The 19,290-nt window shown below is 38.0% G+C and overlaps 1 protein-coding gene across 1 annotated transcript in view; it reads left to right on the top strand.

The window, feature by feature from the left end:
- ARHGAP42 (Rho GTPase activating protein 42) overlaps positions 1 to 18,291 on the top strand; it is a 277,047-nt gene extending 258,756 nt beyond the window's left edge. The window contains exons 19-24 of the mRNA XM_045556881.1: positions 71 to 215; positions 1,503 to 1,883; positions 2,256 to 2,412; positions 4,814 to 4,876; positions 12,107 to 12,186; positions 13,153 to 18,291. Of these exons, the coding sequence (XP_045412837.1) occupies positions 71 to 215; positions 1,503 to 1,883; positions 2,256 to 2,412; positions 4,814 to 4,876; positions 12,107 to 12,186; positions 13,153 to 13,241 (915 nt within the window). The 3' untranslated portion in view covers positions 13,242 to 18,291. The remainder of the gene's footprint in view (positions 1 to 70; positions 216 to 1,502; positions 1,884 to 2,255; positions 2,413 to 4,813; positions 4,877 to 12,106; positions 12,187 to 13,152) is intronic.
- The last annotated feature ends 999 nt before the right edge of the window (positions 18,292 to 19,290 follow it).

Raw genomic sequence — 19,290 nt, 5'->3', positions numbered from 1 at the left:
AAGCTTATTCTACAATGAAAATGGCAATGTCAACCATTTATTGACCTTGGACCATTTTTCTTCCTTGTAGATTTTTCATACTGCCCCGGACCCGAACATTCCTCTTCCTCAGCCCCAGTCTCGATCTGGGTCCCGAAGGACACGAGCAATCTGCCTCTCTACCGGCTCTCGGAAGCCCAGGGGGAGGTATACTCCTTGCCTGGCAGAACCCGACAGTAAGTGTGCCCAGCCTTAGGGAGAGGCTTTCTTCATTCTTTAATTCAGCCTTACCTCACTGGGTTGGTAATTAGGTGGAAATAGAAGATGTTCTCACTGATGCTCTTTCCCCAACGCCCATTCTTCTAACATTTATATATTCTCTGTCAATAGTTACAAGGTTCCTTGGGCAAGCAAATTCATTATTGATACAAAGGAAAAAAAAATAGTTTGCTCAATGCCCTTTTTTCTGCAGACATGATTAAGTACATTGGGTGCTACTTTGTAGCAGGTTTTGTCCTGTTGTCAAAATGGTGAGGAAGAAAGCAAGAGAAAGTCTGACTGAAGCAGTCATTTTCTTTCTCCCTTTCACATTATGTTCTTAAAACATCATCTCTTGGGTCTCAAAGTGTCTAAAAGAGAGAAAAGAAATTAAAAAAAAAAAAAACCTGACACCACACATCATTACTAACTTACATATTCTGAGCCAAGCCCCAAGATGATATGGGTGGCAGCGTGAGCAAATGGCATGCAGTGAACTGTGACCATTCTCATGTTATTTTATACCCCTAGTCCTCCCTTTTTTTCCTCCCACAGTCAATATTACATAGAAAATAGTCTACTAATTTTTTAGATATATTTGAATGCTTTATTACAGTTTCTCTGATTTTTCTTATACCTTTCTTTTAGGAACATTAAAAAATAAACCCAGTGAAATGGCCAGCTTGTTACATTGCTATATTCTTAGGAGGAAAAGGAAAACAAAATTCTTTCTTTGAAAATTGTGAGCAGCTTATAATTTTTTTGCTGACATTTAATGGTGCCTTTGAATGAAAGAGAACTTGAGTACCTTGTAACTAAGAATCACCTATGATCAGAAAAGTAAAAGAAGGCAGAAATATGTCTTTAATATGCCCCCTTCCATTGATTTCTTATAATATCATAAAGGAATCATCTTTTTTCTCCTACTTCTGAGTCCTGTTTCAGAAACAAATTTTGTCTGAATTGAAGCCAGCTTACTAATGCTTCAAGAGGCAAAGTATTATATAGGCACAGTAGTTCATAGGTTGGTATAAAATCTTCCTAGAATGGTATTGGGAAATACATTCACCAAGTTCAAATGCGTATGTGAAAGCCTTTCTCCAGTACTGAGGGCAGTTCTCCATATGAGGTAAAGGCCTACCCCCTGCATGGGGTCAGGTGGCCAGGGAGCACAGGTGGGTTGGAGAACAGAACAAACGGGTTTTGGTGGTGCGGTTATCAACAGACAGCTACTGTCGCTTTCCTCTCTCACTCCTGCTCCTCAGGTGACTCCTATAGCAGCAGCCCAGACAGCACACCCATGGGTAGCATTGAGTCACTCTCCTCTCACTCCTCTGAACAAAATAGCACTACAAAGTCAGCTTCCTGCCAGCCCAGGGAGAAATCTGGAGGGATTCCCTGGATTGCAACCCCCTCATCTTCCAACGGACAGAAAAGCCTGGGTCTCTGGACAACTAGCCCTGAATCAAGTTCCAGAGAAGATGCAACCAAAACAGATGCGGAATCAGATTGCCAGAGTGTGGCCTCGGTCACTAGCCCAGGGGATGTCTCCCCACCCATAGACCTGGTCAAGAAAGGGCCTTACGGGCTTTCAGGAGTGAAAAGAACCTCCGCCTCCTCTCTGAGATCCATCTCGGCAGCCGAAGGTAAGTCAGGGGAACTTGTGCAAGATGTCATTGTCTTGGTGTCACTTGCCGGGTTATTCAGCATGATTAAGGAGGGATAAAGTTAATGGTGAAGAAACTAATGATGTTTGTCTGCTTTGTTCCTGAGCTTGGATTTTAAAACCTGTGCACTGACTTTTTTCCTGAACCTTTCCGTGTCTGTGAGGTGATATCTTTGTAATTTCTGTAGATTTTGATCTCCCTGAGTGATGGGTTGCTGTGCTCAAAGAACATTCTGTGCCTTCCCTTTTGGGCTCAGAGAAAAATGCTTCCTTTTGTTATGCACATGTACTGTGTTATTGCTATTATTTTGTCTAATAGCACCTTGCCTGTTTTCTTGGGCTTTCTTTTTAGGAAACAAGAGCTACAGTGGATCTATTCAAAGTTTAACTTCTATAGGTTCCAAAGAGACTCCCAAAGCCTCACCAAACCCAGAACTGCCTCCGAAAATGTGCACGAGGTTAAGGCTAGACACTGCTTCAAGCAATGGCTATCAGCGACCTGGCTCAGTGTAAGTGAGAGTTTGTATTTGCCATGTCTCCCAGGGGTACAGAGGAGTTGAGTATGTTCAAAAGAACCCTGAGGAATCCCACAGTTGAAGGCCTGTGGATATTATCAACTTCCGTAGGATTCCATCCTTTCTAAAAGTGATGTAAAAGTTAGAGTAGTATTAGGGTATATAAAGAATCTTGGCTGGGCGCGGTGGCTCACGCCTATAATCCTAGCACTCTGGGAGGCCAAGGTGGGTGGATCGCTCGAGATCAGGAGTTCGAGACCAGCCTGAGCAAGAGCGAGACCCCGTCTCTACTAAAAATAGAAAGAAATTATCTGGCCAACTAAAAATATATATAGAAGAAATTAGCCGGGCATGGTGGTACATGCCTGTAGTACCAGCTACTTGGGAGGCTGAGGCAGGAGGATTGATTGAGCCCAGGAGTTTGAGGTTGCTGTGAGCTAGGCTGACATCACGGCACTCTAGCCAGGGCAACAGAGTGAGACTCTGTCTCAAAAAAAAAAAAAAAAGAATCTCATGGGGTGGCACTTCAAGCACTTCCTCAGAAGTGGAGCTATGACTTAATTTAAGGAAATAAAAATAGATACATAATATAGTAGTTATGGGCTTTGGAAATAGAAGGCTTCCTATAAAAGCTAAGCATCTACCTCTCAGCTGAAGAGACTGCCGTGCTGTGACCATAAGCCAGGCCCAGCTCCCGGGTTCCCTCTCTGTTTGTTTTAATACACCTGCTTTCTATAATAACTTCTGAGGATTGGTTTTCTCTCCTATCCATCTCAATTTATCTCCCCTGAGTCCTCACTGATTTAAACAAGCTCGTAGAGAACAAGGAACACAAAAGGCAAAAGTGAGTGCTTCTAATTGAAAGAAATGACCCAGAAGTGCGAAGGCTGGTAGGAGAAGGGCCCGTAGACATGACCAGGAGGCAAGGTGGGCTAACGAAAAACAAGTGGAAACCGCAAAATCCAGAGGTGTGAAAGGTTTCTCTTCCCTTTATGTTGTTTTCCTGACATTCGCCGAGCATTTCATAATGCTGTCTGAGCTATTATTGGGTGTCTTTACATAAGTTATTTAAGGGCCACAGTGTCCTTTTGAAGTAAGTAGCATAAACCCCATTTTAGAGATGGTGAAAATTTTAAGAAACTAGTCCACATTCGCTGAGCTAGTACGTGGTAGAGCTAGGATTCCAAGTCAGGGTTCTCAAACTTCAGTTTTGTTCTCTTTCTGTTATACCATTCCCATTTTTAATATGATGATATTCCTGATGTTTTAATTATTCATTAAAAGTACAGTAAGACATTTTACTAAGCCTGTTTCCATAGGGACAGTGTCGTAAATTCATTAGTTCACTGGTTTTTTCGACAACCTTTTGGTTGCAGAGTGTGTTCAAACTATATTATCCCTCTGGGTTGGAAATCCAGTTGCAGTGGTATAGACAAAAGATATTTGTAAATCTGTCTACTCTCCACTGTGCATAGTTCTAGCCATTAAGGAAAATTAAATTTTAAGCCAATATGTCAGGAAGGATTAGAGAATATAAACTCCATTCTTTGTGGAGGAAGGAAAAGAGCTTCTGTTTTGTGATTGTACTGGTAGTTAAGTAGAAATTAAAATGAGGAAGTGTTTGCTGTATATTAGGTGATCTTTGAGATTATCAAATGGCTTGCTCTGGAAAAATGTTTATCAGCTAAAGGAATAAGATTTTTTATAGTCTAGTTTAGAACATCATTCAAGGAATTAGGTATTCTCTTCTAGTAAATATAGAAACTCATCTAATTACCTAGGGTGCCTAAATTTCAGTTTTTTTCAGTATATACCTGGTAGTTTCACCTCTTCAATTAGAACATGTCCTCTTCCCTCCCCCCGGCCCCCGTGATTTGCAATAAGATTTCAACCCACAAATTTGTTTATTGGCCACATTTTTGGAATTTGTCCTTTTCACTTTACAGGAAATATGTTCAAATATTTAAAAAAATAATTTTAGAATTCGTTTTTTCTTAGCTATCAGAATGAACAACAGTTCTTTTGTCATGTTGATTTGATTCTTTGATTCTTCCCTTGTGACTCCGTAGGAGTCGATAATATCCTGCTGGCAGTAGAGTGGAGAGAAAATGTTCCTTTTACTGCTCTCACAGTTTTCTGAGATAAAAAGGATGAAGACAGTAAGATTCCCCAGAGGAGGCAGCTATAAGTTTATTATAGTCTGACACTCTGTAAGCTAGAGACTAGAGCTAAAAATTTCATCAACATTAAAACTTAAAACGGTTACAATCCAGGTCCAATTTTGGGAATAGTTCTTAACCATTTTTGTTTCGTTTCACTAATAAATTTGGTTTCACTTGGAGCAGACCGGATTTGACTGACTTTTTGAAACGTGTGTTTGAAAATCATTTTTCAGAGTGGCAGCAAAAGCCCAACTGTTTGAAAATGTTGGTTCTCCTAAACCAGTTTCTTCTGGGCGGTAAGTTCTCAAAACCCTTAAAAAAATAAAGTAGTGGTGACATTGTTGCTTTGTATGGACATGACAGATTACCTGTGACAGCTCTGCCCCTCAGTTAGATCAGATGCACATCCACTAGCCCCGCACGGGAAGCCCCGTGTGGCCTGTCTGCGTACAGCATTTAGCATCTCAGATCCACTGATGACAGGCACTTCAAAGACATATCCTTGGCTTTTAGAAATTATATAACTTTTTCTGGAAGAATCTTCATGGCCATTCATTGAAAAAATATGGTTATTTTTAAGGCTGACTGAGGTGTTGTAGAGCTAATTGCCCTAGACGCCTCTGTTTTTGTGAGTACAGAACTTCATTCCGGGTTTTCAGACTTTACATTCCACCTCATTGTTAAAAGAATGAGTTGTCACATCTTGCTGCCATTAATATGCTTGCTTCTAAAGTGCCTGCTTTCTTCTTCCTGCTTTCCAGATTTATTTTTCTAATCTACAGTGGACTTTGGTTTTCAATTTAAATAATGGAATTTCTTAAAGGCAGGGGCTTTCCAGTATTATTATTATTATCATTATTCTTATTATTGCCATCAGCAGCTAGTACAGGTGGGAGACACTTGAATAAATGCTTGTTGTTGAAAGAGTATGTAAATGAAAGAATTGAAGAACAAACCTTGATTTTTCATTTGGATGTTACTGAGGCATTTTTGTACTTCCTTGTCTGGTTAATCAAGGCTATGAGGTAAAGGAATCACAGATAAGGCATTGCTGTTATAGTTCTTCTAAATGTTATTCAACCAAAGAATTTTTATTACCTTATCCAAGTATGTGGACTTTTTCAGCATGCATTTATTAACTACACAATACTGGGCATGTGATAGTTATTAGGGATAACAATGACCTTCAAACTTTTTGGTTTTGGTCAAAGCCTCGTAAGGGCACTCATGTGTTAGTTTTTTGTAACTGCACAGAGTAGAGCCAGTTTGGTGTCTTACTGGCATGATGGTCAGTGCCTTGCACTTATACAGCAGATCCCAGAACACTTGCACCTTACAGCTGTCTGCAGCATCTTCATGATCTTCCTTTTTATCAAGGCATGATGAAAACTAAGCCCTACGTATGTCAGAGCAAACATCATTCTCTGTGATTGTTATCATTTTTAGGCCTTGGTATAAGGGATTTAACCTTGCTACTTCTGTCCTTCGTGCTATGTGGTTGAATTTGTCCACTAGATGGCGCTCTCTTATTAGGAAGATCTAAAAAGAGTCTGCCTGTTAAGTAAAAACTCAAGTACTGTCATCAAAGAGCTAATCCCACAGAGCTTTAAGCAAACAAGCTATTAATGAAGTAAATCAGAAAGCTCTTATATAATAAAGATATATTCAGATGTTCAAAAATCAACCCATGCATCTTTAATATGCTTTACATTCTAAACACTCTAAATCAACTTCTCATAGGCTTCACCATAAACTTAGATGTATAATCAGCTGTACATCCAGGGTTGCAATCTTTCTCTGTCACCTAGTCCATAGCACTTTGATCTGTGCCATAACTTTGCTGAGGCAGGCTTTGTGGAACATGAATGAATTTCAGGGTCAGACAGACCCTCATACCACATTTTGGTCCACCCCTATCTAGTTGTGTGCCCTTGGAGTTAGTCTTTTTGGAAATCCATTTTCTTTATAAAATGAAGGTCATAATTCTGAGCTTGCCACATTGTTGTGAAGGTATGCAATGATGTGTTTGAACAGGGTAGGTGATCTGTAGATGGTTTTTACATTAATAGCTATTATTATTATAATTATTGTTGAAACTATTTGCCTAAGACATTCAAGCCTCTAATTTATATACTGATGGTATTTGAATGTTAACTCTTAATATTCTCCCGTACTGTCAAATAAAACTGAACAACTGATAGAAATTGAGGACATTTCCCTGACTCTTCCTACAGTGCCTATCTCATTTTCCTGCCGGGGAACTCAGGGTTAACCTTAAATTGGACCTTGAAAGAAAACGGAACCAATAGAGGCAGTAGGAAGACTAGTCATATTTGGGAAAGAGACCATTTGGGAGCTTTTAGTGGATGGCCTTGAGCAACAGAAAAGTAACACCTCTGGAGCCACTGCAGGCTCTAAATGTCATTGAACACATTGGTGATCTCATCAACAGTGCACCTGAACAGATAGTTCAAGTGGCTTTTCCCGGAGTTTGTGAAAGGGAGAGAATAGTCAACCCCTTAGGATAAAACCAATGAGATTTAGAAGATTAGGAGAGTAGCAAAAGCATGAAACTCTATGAGGAGAAATTATGGACAGGATCAGGATTGGGCATCTGCTTTGATACTGGGAATAAGAGATGGATAAAGAAGGTTCCAAGTCTCTCAGACTAAGTGTCAGAAAGAATGGTAATTTCGTTTGCATGTGCATATGTAGGGAGAAGGGAAAGTTTTAGTCACAGATTTTGAGGAGCCTCAGGAGGGTAAGAGACAGCTAAAAATGTGCAGCTGGAACCAGGAGAGAGCATGGAGTTTGATGCCTTTTGAGAAACTGCTACACAGCAGTTACATTGCACAGATGAACGTGAGGGTCCCCAGCAATGGGGCTTATTGAGTGAAAAAGGAAAAATGACTGATCATTGGGCTTTGGGGAATGGTTTTATTTAAGAATCAGGTGAAGAAGAATGTTGTGAAGGAGAGAAGAATGTTGTGAAGGAGTGGTCAGGGGTAGAAGGCATGGCCAACGGTAGTGGAAGCTGCAAAAAATCAAGGAGATCAAGTCTCTGTCTCAATGTTATGAAGGTGTGTGGAAACAGTACCCTTAAAGCCGTCGCCTTGGTCTCAACCAGTTATACTCAGTGAGGAGGAGATCCACTTTAAAGTAGTGTATGTAATTCAGCAAGCTATACAAATATCTTCTGAAGGTTGAGTTGAGAATTAAGAGAATTAGTTGAGAATTGAGCACCTGGCTCATTATAAACAAACAAATGTTTCCATTTTAAAATGTTAAAAGATTAATATTTTGTTTGTAGTTACAAAGGATAAAAATAAAGCCCAACAAAGTCTTCTTGTCCAGTGAGTTTAAGATACACGTAAGATGCAGAAAGCACCATAACATACATAAGAGAGAAAAAAGCCATGATTTTTTAAAATAAATAATTTAATTTTTTCTTCTTTTAGAAAATGTGGCAAATACTAATAAACTAAAGAGGTAAATGAAAACCACTTCTAATTTCATCACCTGAAGATTAACTATTACTGAATTTTGATGTACAGCCTTCTAATATCATCTGCAAGAGTGTTTCATTTTGATCTCATTTTGAACTCCTTTATAAACTTAAAAAATCATTAAGGATCCCCAAAGAGCTTTAGTTTATATGGATTATATCAATTGCTATTTACTGTATTAAAATTTAAACTGAGAAATTTTAAAAATATTTATTAATTTATTTAAAATAAGAATAACCCCATTACATTGTAGCACAGATAACGTATTTTTTATGAAAAAATAATATTTTCCAAAACAGAGAATTGAATTGTTTTACATTTTTATAGATCTCTTTATTACCTGGCATAATACAAAATAAGTAGATTCCCATACACATTTTATTAGCTGTCAGAGCAGTGATGTCTCAGGGTCCTGCCTTCACCCCCACCTTCCCACTCCCCTTCCCGGGTTCCCCTGACTGCATTTTGAGAGCTACTCCTCTGTGATAAACACACAGAAACGGACACATAGAGGTGTTTTTCACTGTATTGTTCTTACCACAGTGCCCAACACAGAGTAGATGCTCAATAAAACTGTTGAATGAATGGCTAAAATAGACATTTTTAATCTAAAAATACCTTGTTATTCACTTCGTCACTTCATTTTTAATGGAGTTGCAATATTCATGCCTTTGACAAAAGCAACTTTATAAGCTCAAGTAGGAGTTCTTTAGCACTAAGGCATTCAACATCACTTATATATCCAAGCTGGAAATAGTTTTTGTTGGAAAAACCTATGAAAAGAATATGTAACTGATTTTAAGAAATCAGTTTAAGTGATTTTAAGAAACCAGTAACCAAAAGCAAATGCAGTGTTTATTGGTAAATCGTCACGGGCAATTTAGGATTCTTGCCAATGACAAATTTATAAACTTGTCAGTTTTTGTTGGAAAAACCTATGAAAAGAATATGTAACTGATTTTAAGAAATCAGTTTTAACTGATTTTAAGAAACCAGTAACCAAAAGCAAATGCAGTGTTTATTGGTAAATCATCATGGGCAATTTAGGATTCTTGCCAACAACAAATTTATAAACTTTTTGCCTTAAACACTATTGTTGTTTCATGGCATGTGTTCTTCAATAGCATCATTTGAAGTTGCTGCCTAATACTTAATTGGATTAGTGTGCTCTGATTTATTAAGTCCTCTGCTAGTGAACATTTAAATTGTTGTGATTTTGTTTGCTTTTAGTTTTTATATATAGTACTGCTTTGGCATCTTTCTATTATGTGTGTATTCTCTTTCCCTTTAGAAGTAAAACTGTCAATAGTGTACAAAATGTGTGTGTGTGTGTGTGTGTATCATTGTAAAGCAGCCTTCCAGAAAACATGTCAGTTTTGGTTAACTTTTTATTTCTCTTAGGTTTACGATAAGTATTTACAAATTTTGTACACTGGACCCTATCAAACCTTTGTAAGTTTACTCATCAGCATTAGATGCATTTAGAATTAGGAATGAGCCATGTGAGCAGACCATTATCCTAATGATAAGGGAAGAAATGGCTTTCAGGACTGTGGGTGTCATTACCTCACTCTCCCATGCAGTAAGAAGCAAGCTTTTCAAAATCATTTTCAAAGGGAGATTAGAGTCTTCTAAAGAGTGACACAATAGGTGACAGTGTTATTTTCACATCCTCTTCAATACACCAAGGCAGTAAAAGAGAAAGCATTAGCACCTGGAGGAAACTTCACTGTCACAGAAGTCTACATTAAATCATCAAAGCTCTTTGCAGAGCAGAGTTTAACACCTGTAGTTACAGATCTCAGCAGAAGAAAATTCTGTCTGTCTAGTCATATGCACAGATAATTGAAAAGTCATGACAGGTAGCATTTTGTGCTGTGTATTTTTGACACATTTAACAATATCTATTTATTTATTTAGAGACATAATTATTCTGTGTACTTCTCCCTTCCTCCGTCCAGTCCCATAAAATACTAGAAACAAAAATGAGAACATCTGTGTCTAAAATATTAATAAAAAGATTTTGGGTGCATTTTAAAGCATAGCTTCAAAAATTACATCGTTGCAAAGAATACTGTATCATAATCATTTGTACAACTTTGGAAATTGTTTCCTTTATTGATCTCTTGATAATTTATCTTAATGACTCAACTAAAACAATGTTTATTGGAAGAAACTGTTGCTGTTAGAAAATTTTGAAATAGAGAAATAAAGAAATATCTTTACATATTTTTAGGGAAATGGCTATGCAATCCTCAATTATATCTCGATCAGATCAAATGGCTATACTTGACTAGAAGATATATAGGGAAAAACTAATATTCTGTTTAAGACTACCATAGTCTGATTCTTAGAAGTCTTCAGAATTTGGTAGCATCCTCACTCCCCACCTATATGCATCCAACACACCCATGTGCATGTGTCAACATGTACACACACTCAGTTCTTTTTGGATGTAAAGCCCTGTCCTTGGGGTGCCTCTCCTTCCTCAGTTCTCCCTTAGACCATGTTTTACTGGGAAGTGTGTTGTGTGGGCCGATGGTCATTCCAAGCCTGCTCCCCCAGCAAGCTTTCTGAAAGTGCAGCCTGAGACTCACCTCAAATGAAACAGACTCTGGGGGCAGGCCCAGAATTTTCCTCTGTAAGCTTTCCAGTCTTCAGAGTGTCTTTTGGAACCCCACTTTAGATGACCATGCCCCATTCTGGAAGTGCACAGAATAAGACCCCCAGAGTCTTACAGCTCCAGAAGGAAAAAGAAATCATAATGTAGCCCTGCTGCTTTGGGGGAGCTGCGGACAGCAAGTACTGCTCATGCTTCTTTGTAGGTATAGTGCTGGGGCCTCGGGGAGGACAGATAGGGCACTTGACCCTTTAAAAGGACTCATCACGTAGAAGAGCCCAGAACATCTTTCCTTTTTTTTTTCCACTAATAAATTTAGCAAATATTTACTCAGTTACTACTAAGCATAGGGGAGAAGATAGAAAAAATATCAGTAATAACAACAGAATACTAGAAATTATAACACCTTGTAGACTTGAAGCAGGAGGATATGGTAGATGCCTGGGCAGCTATTTTAATTAGCGTGTATGGTCAGGGGAGGCCTGACCTTCAGCAAAGCTCATGAAATTTAAGATGAATCTGAAGTGCATAGTCCTGTGAAGATCAAGAGAAAAAAATATCTTCCCAAGGGAGTGGGCACAGCGCTGGGAAGCAGGGTGGGGTCGGGATAAGTCGCAAGTCTTGCCGAGGTCATTGAAGGTTGCAGAGTAAGGAAGACTTGCCTGTTTCTTTGATTGGCAGTCTCAGATGATGGCTAAAATGTGTTAATTCAGATCTCATATGAAATCCCGAAATTCTGGCCACTCTCAAAAAACCAGAGTGGCTGGCTACATTGAGCATGGATTCACATATGGTAACAGAAGTTGGGAGCTGAGCGTCGGCTTCCCTTTTTAGGAGATGGACACTGTGGTTTGCAAAGCCTCCGTCTCTCCATGTCAGCTTCCTGACCGTGAGGCTATAATTGGTCGCCATTTATCATCAACTTGTCCTATTGTTTTCCTGACATGCCCACTCGTCTCATTTACCATATCCTGTAATCTTTTTTAATTTTCGGATCTCTCTTCAGGTAGCCTGAAAATGAAAGTGGCAGAAAACCAAAAAGCTTTAAAGTACCTAGGAACCTCGGTTCCCATGTAGCTGTAAAAAGAGCCTATTTAGCAGTTTACTAACAATCAAATAATTACAGTCTTTAAAATCAACCTGTGCTGTTTGTTATAAGCCAGGTGGGTACCCTCGCAGGACATTGTCTGGAAAAACAAGAAGAGCTTTTAGTGTGCTAGTAATGTTCAATTTCTTGATTGTGTTCCATGATTGTGTTCAGTTTGTACAAAATGTACTAATGTACACTTTGTATGTATTCCAACAACAACTAAAAATTAATAGCATTCTTTAAGAATAGTTTTAAATATAGATATACCAAGTGAGTGCCGTGGTTTTTACAAATTGTCTTGATCTTTCAGCCAAGCCAAAGCCATGTATTCCTGTAAAGCAGAGCACAGCCATGAGCTCTCCTTCCCACAAGGGGCGATATTTTCTAATGGTAAGTACATCCATGCCCTTCGCTTAGGGTTATCATCATGGGGAGGAGGATGGAATAGTACGGTGGTGAGAATCTAAAGTAGGAGCCAGGAGCCTCCTATTCTACTCCAGGCCCTGCCTCTCATGACCTGCATAAGTGAACACATCACCTCCCTCTGGGTGGTGCATTCCTGTAGTCCCAGCTACTCAGGAGGCTGAGGTGGGAGGATCACTTGAGCCCAGGAGTTCAAGGCTGCAGTGCTCAATGATCATGCCTGTGGATAGCCACTGAGCTCCAGCCTGAGCAACATAGTTAGACCCTGTCTCTAAAAAATAAACATATAAAAATTTTAAAAAACCTCTGGACCCCAATTTTCTTCCCTCCAGGTGTTTGTGTGTACATGCCTCCGTGTGTGTGTGTGTGTGTGTGTGTGTGAGAGAGAGAGAGAGAGAGAGAGAGAGAGAGTGTTTTATTCATTATGTGAATGCAAAGGGCATTCCAACTTTAAAGGGCTGTGACATTGTTTTGATAATTTGTACAGTTGACCCTCTATATCCAGCAGTTCCATATCACAGATTCAACCAACCACAGCTCATAAAGATTAGAAAATAAATAAATAAATAATGACAATGCAACAATAAATAATGGAAATTTAAAAAACAATATGGTATAACAACTATTTACATAGAATTTGCATGGTATTAGGTATTATAAGTAATATACAGATGAATTAAAGTATACAGGAGGCTATGTCTAGGTTATGTGCAAATACTTGGCCATTTTATATCAAAGACTTGCGTATCTGCAAGGTTTGATGTACACAGGAGGTGCTGGAACCAATCCTCCTCAGATACCGAGGCACGACTGTATGCGTACAATCTGATGTGGGTTTTTACCCATTTGTTTATATAATTATTTGATACCAATGTTGATTGAATGTGATTGATTGATTTTTCTATTTATGTATCTATTTATTTATTTTGCCAGTGTACCCATCAGTGGAACCGGGATGGTTGAAGGCAACTTATGAAGGCAAAACAGGACTAGTTCCAGAAAATTATGTTGTCTTCCTCTAATACAATTTAGTGGATGGCAGTATCTTCATGGTATCCATGGTAACGAATAATAAGTGCTATGATTTATCTGACACAGATACGGGGATCAGAGCCCACTAAATGAAAACAATCAATTTCTATCAAGTCCTTCACCAGCAGACTATGTAGCTCCCTACTAATGGAAAAAACATGTTTAAATTGTTGGCCTTTCTTTTTTGGGCTGATTTCTTATTTTTAAATATCTTGCCTTTTTTTTTTTTTTTTTTTGACAAGTAACTCTCCACAATGTCTCTTCCATAACAATTGTAGGGTCTCAAATTCTGTGTTAAATACTATCTCCCAGAAATTTGGAAACCAAAAATGTGCCATATGGATTTTGAGATCTATCCTTTACTGCCTGGCATTCTCTGAGGAACCTTGAAATCATTACTTAAAAAATGTAATTTAAATTGTTCATTTATTATTTTTTTCTTAAAAATATACTGTTCTTATATATGATTGTTTTGCTGGTCCTAAACATTTCAAGGATATAAGTCTTTGTTTTAAGATAACTTTATTTTTATTTGTTTTCCAAGTGGATAATAATATTCAAAAGCAATAATGTATATGATGTCTGTAAAGGAAGGCAAATTAAGTCATACACTGATTCTGCTGTAAACGATCCATCCAGCATTCCAGACACCTTCAGCAGGTTTGGTAGAGGGATCACCGAACCATTTCTGTAAAGTCCTGAGATGATAGTAAATATTGTTGTGGCAGGCTAGGTTTGGCTCATGGGTCATAGTTTGCTGACTCCTAGTTTAGAGGATATATAACACTATCTTCATACCTTTGGGATTTTCATAAAATTTTACTACATTAAAATATAAAAACTGATAAAGTATATGCCCATATCCTCTATCCAGTAGCATTATAGTGGCATCACGGAAGAATAACTACAATAATGGGAAAATGACAAAAGTGCAGTATAAAGACATACAACTTAAAATTCTACTTGTAATATTGTGAAGTGTCAAAGTATTTTAATGATATCCAACTTTGGCTTTTGAGATGTTCTTCTACAAATGAAAAAGATGTTGTTTGAAGACACTCTTAGGGAGGCTGTGCCTTCCAAAGTCTATGCTTAGCTGAACAGAACATAAACACAAAGGTACAGGATTCTTAAGTTATTTTTGAACCACAAAGTTTGACATTGTTTCTTCATCTTTAGCAAGAATAAAGTCTGTACACGATTTTCCTTGGTGCCATTCCATTTTCAGCCTTTACTAGGAATTTTACAGAATTTATAGAGCATAGAAATAGGTATTTACACCCCATTTATATAGATCAGCAGCATCTGGTCAGACATCAACCATTACGTCTATGATTTTTATTTCAATAATTCTAATAGATTATTTCTTTAAATATCTGTATGTGGCAAAGAGCCTTTCTTCTCAAGATCCTGAAAAGCTGGCTGCCTGCCACTTGCATGCTACAGCCCCGGCCTGCTTGGCCTTGACGTTTTACTTGTTGCTTCAGAGTTCCCCACTGTACGGACGCTCAGGTATTGACTGCGTGAAACTCTTTTTCAATGATATTATAATCTGTAATCTCAATCTCTTCTACTTTGTATTAATGTTTCTAGCGTTAATAGGTTAAATACATACAACTGTGCCTCAGAGAATTTATGCTTTTAAAAACAAAAATAATGGATCAGAATTAACAAAGAGAATAACAGTAGAAAGAGAGTCACAAACAGTCATAAACGTCAGTGAATTGAAATAAAAAATGAAACATATTCTAGTGTTGTAAAGATTAGTAATGTAAATGTCTGATAAAATCTATTTCTTTTACTTCTTGCTGTTGATTGTGTACACTATAATCAGATGTTGCTGGAGTTTCTTGGTCTAGGTCCTTGGTAGCCCTTAGTAGTAAAAACAGCCTTGCTGACACCCTAATTACCCTCTGCTGGAACAGAAGGTAGTCCTTCCAATGTACCAGTCCCTTAGTCTGTACGACACCCTCCGTTTAAGCATCCTTGCCGTCGTCTGGCATCCTGCTAGATTAGAACCTCTTAAAGCAAATTGGTTTTCTTTCAAAGACCAACTTGACTCCAAAGGGAGATTCAGAATCCTACTTCTCTTGCTGCTGCATAACAAAATCTCAACCTTCATTTTATTTCAACACAGACCAGAGTGTTCCTTCTTCTGAGTTGTTTGTGAGCTAATTCCACAGATGCTCCATTTGGAATTAAAGCTTTTGCTGCATAGGACGTGGGTATGAAGTTGCTCTACTTTCTGATGGCAAGGCATATGTTGTGGCCCCAGTACTTGCTGTGGTCCCTTTCCTGGAAACAAGCTGCAAAAGTACTGGTTCAAGTTTTGCTTTTGTTTGAAGTTTTAATCTTGCGGATTTGTGAGAATGGTTCTTTTTTTCCTTCATATTGATCATGTGTGTAGGCAAGTCATGGCCACATGCTGGAGACAGGCAAAAGCTACTTTTGCCTTGAAGTAAATTTCCTACAGATAAGGTATTTATGAGCATTGAGAAAATCAGGACATGAGTTATAAATCACATGGAGTGTTAATTACACAGGAAGTCAATACCAGTCATTCGAGGAGGATCACATTCAAAATTTTAATAGCATTTCAATAACACCTTAGCTTTTCAGAGATAATGTGAAGATATGTTAGAATTGCCATATCCATACCTTCAAAACACACAATATGTGCACCCTAATCACTGCTTATAATATAATCAGTATGAGGATGAGATTGAGGAGTCTAAGTTGATCATCTTGTGTATTATGTGAAAATATCCCTGAGTACAAAACAGTTGTGTATTTCATGGATAACTCTTTTGTGGTGCCCCAACTCTGCCAAGTTTATAGAAACCAGTCAGTCAACTGAAGGATTTTTCTGTTGTGTTATGTGTAAATGTCTGAAAAGTATGATAATCTTTATATTCCTATAATGTCCATGAAGTATGAGGAAGGACCATTTCTCCTTGTTTGTGAGTGGTTTTACTAGTTGCATTAGTTCCCTGTGCTTTGTGACATATACCAGCATAAGCAAGTTTCTCAGTGATGGCTCTCCTTTGCTGGCTCTTTCAGGGATGGTGGAAAAAAAAGTGGACATTATAATCCCAAACTGTCTAGGTCTCCAAATAGGAAAATTAAAGATACATATGACTTTTGTTCTTGTTCTATGATAATTAGCTTTAAATATTGTGGTATGCCTTCTAAAAATCCACTATGTTGTGAGAAAAACAAATTTCTTACCATAATCCTGTGAGGATAACACCCTGTGAACCTTCTCACTCCCAGCCCCATTTTGGGGGTCTGTGTCGAAAAGGGTATCATTCACATGGATGTTGGTGTAGAAGAGTCCCTCAGAGTTTGGGCTCAAACAACGTCAATTTGTAGTGATACCACCCCAAAGTATGTATTCAGGATACCTTCATTAGCATTTAGAACTCCAATTTGATTTATACTTTATTGACTGAAGTCGGAGGCAGACCAATTTAGGTACAGATTTTGTTCTTTGGGTTTATGATACATTTGTAATTCACAGCTGTTACTGTGACCTCATATCACTGGGTAGGACCCTGAAATCACATCTCCTGGTAAAGAAAAAATTTTTTCCTTTGTCCAGAAGTTATTTTCCTCTTGACTAAAGCTTTCTCCCTTAGGAAAGAAATTACTATATAATTTTGCCTCCTACCCTTTCTTGTTACCTTCCAAAATCAAAACACTTTGAAAAAATGAAGATAGCTTTTCTGAACAGTCTATGTCCTGCCTGTCTCCTGTTGATTCACCGACTTAATATCAGGTATTCGTCAACTAGTCTCAATTTCCCGAACACGTCTCAATTTCCCAAACACATTCATCGTACCCATTCATTGTCACCATTATTTCCCTGCTTCAAAATGTGCAGGGTCTACTTGGTAATAACTTCGGGAAAGCTCTGGCTTATGAATGATGTGAGCTTTTAGAGGGTCAGATCAATAAATTGGATTTTTCATTTTTTAGGGCAGCAACATTCAGTGTTTTTAATAAAGAATCTTAAATAAGAATGTTGACAGCACTCACAGCAAGCCATTGGCAGAAAACTGATCTGCATGTTCTAGACCAGTGTTTAGAAACTACTGTCTGGCTTGGGGAGCCCAGCTGGTCCTCAGTTCTTCCCTTAGCACTCATGAGAGAGATGCCAAGTTCAGGGTGAACATTTCTCGGTGCTTTAGGGAGAAATGGAGTCTGTGTGCTTACTGGGGAGTACCAAAAGGCAGGGACCATTTTCATTTATTACAAACGCAGATATCTTCCACCATTCAAGATACTTATGTGCAGGCCTGCTTAAAGAGTTTACGTGTTGTGGGAAGAGGCCTGAAGGTGCCATGACCACCACTTTCTCCCCTTTGTACCATCTGCCATCTCTCAAGAGTATGTCCCATGGTCTTTATAGTTCCAAGGTTGAGAGCAACGCATTTTTCCCTTGAATCTACTCAACCTCTTTGAAATTGTGCATTGTTCTATATATGGCAGCATGTTGACAGTTTTAATCTTCAACTGCCTCCTTTTTGCAGAGGATGACACCCATTAGAATTGATCTAAGAACACTGACTAACAGGATTTATGCTTAAAATCCAAGGTATCGCCACAGATTTGAAGGCTGGGATTTCAAGAGTCCTTGAACTCTGGGCTGAAACTTTTACCAGTAGGGAGTTTGGCAGGGAAGGTGCTTGGGTTTTTAATTCAGAATCCTATTTATATACTGTTAAAAATTGAGGTACTGTAGTTTATATAAAAGTTGGATATTTAGATGTTATATTTCAGTTCTAGGAGCTTTTCAGCCATTAACATGACAAATTAAGTAATATGATGAAAATGGTTGTCAGTAAATTATCACATTGAGTTTTTTGTTTATTTTGTAGTGTTTCTGTATTTATCTGCACTTTGTGTGTATATATATACACACATATATATGCCATCATGTAAATAACCTCATGTTATTCCTAATCTAAATTGCCACAGTATCTGTAATGTATGTTTACACTGTGTTTTAAATTACATTAAAAATAAACTATGTAAACACATTTTAATTTAGTCTTTATACTTGGAGACCCACTGTGTTGGAGGACAACTGTCCTGGCTTCCTATAGAGGAAAAACAAGGTTTCCATTACTGTGAGTGATCATTTCAGGTGTGGCTAAGTAGAAAATCATAGCGGAATTTGGTGACCTTTTCCTGACAAATTGGGAGTGATTATGTGAGTATTATGCAAGATTAGGAAAATATTAATGTTGATGCCTATTAATAAGGCAGGTATCTACAGAGGAGAGAGGTAAGTGGGCCATAAGCAAAATATCAAATATAACAAGCACGCAGGCTTACCTGAAAATATTTGTTATGAAAGAAGTATCAACACACAAATATCTCCTTAGATTTTTATTAGTTTTATGACCCTCTTGGTCACTATTTGACTTATAGGCAAAATTTTGCTTTTCTGTATCAAAGAAAGAATCATGTACTTATTTTGTGCTGCAAAATGGATTATCAGAGGTGCAGCAAATCACCTTTCCAAACTAAGCCTGACTGGTTGACCATTGGGCATACACCCTGGTTTGCTCAGATAGATTGTATATTCCATCAGTATCAGAGGAGAGGTGATAAATTCATGACACAGAGCTGTTAAGATAAAATAATGTTATTCCAGGATGTATCCCAGCAGGAAAGGACTGTTAGGGTAGGTATTTGAGATCATTCTGGATGGAGCTACTATTTAAGAATGTTGGGTTAGAAGGGATTGACCTAGAACCCCTTAAAACTGATATTTTGGAAATAATAAAAACAAATTAGCTTCCAATGACCAAAGCTGGAATGATTTGAACAAATAAATAATGGATGATTGGATTATAATCCAAGGGATAAAATAGGTGTCCATGAATTCACATTGACATAAATAAATGACAATAAATTTATTTATGTAACAAAATGGAGAAGAGACACATCTCTTTAGATAAATATTCCAAATCATAATTGGAATTGTAGTTACTCTTTCCTCTGGGAGGTAGGATTTAAGCCACTCCTGCT

This window comes from Lemur catta, chromosome 7 (genome assembly GCF_020740605.2).
Source record: "Lemur catta isolate mLemCat1 chromosome 7, mLemCat1.pri, whole genome shotgun sequence".
Taxonomy (NCBI): Eukaryota; Metazoa; Chordata; class Mammalia; order Primates; family Lemuridae; genus Lemur; species Lemur catta.
The sequence above is the reverse complement of the archived record's forward strand: the minus strand, read 5'-3'. Positions and strand labels throughout refer to the sequence as shown.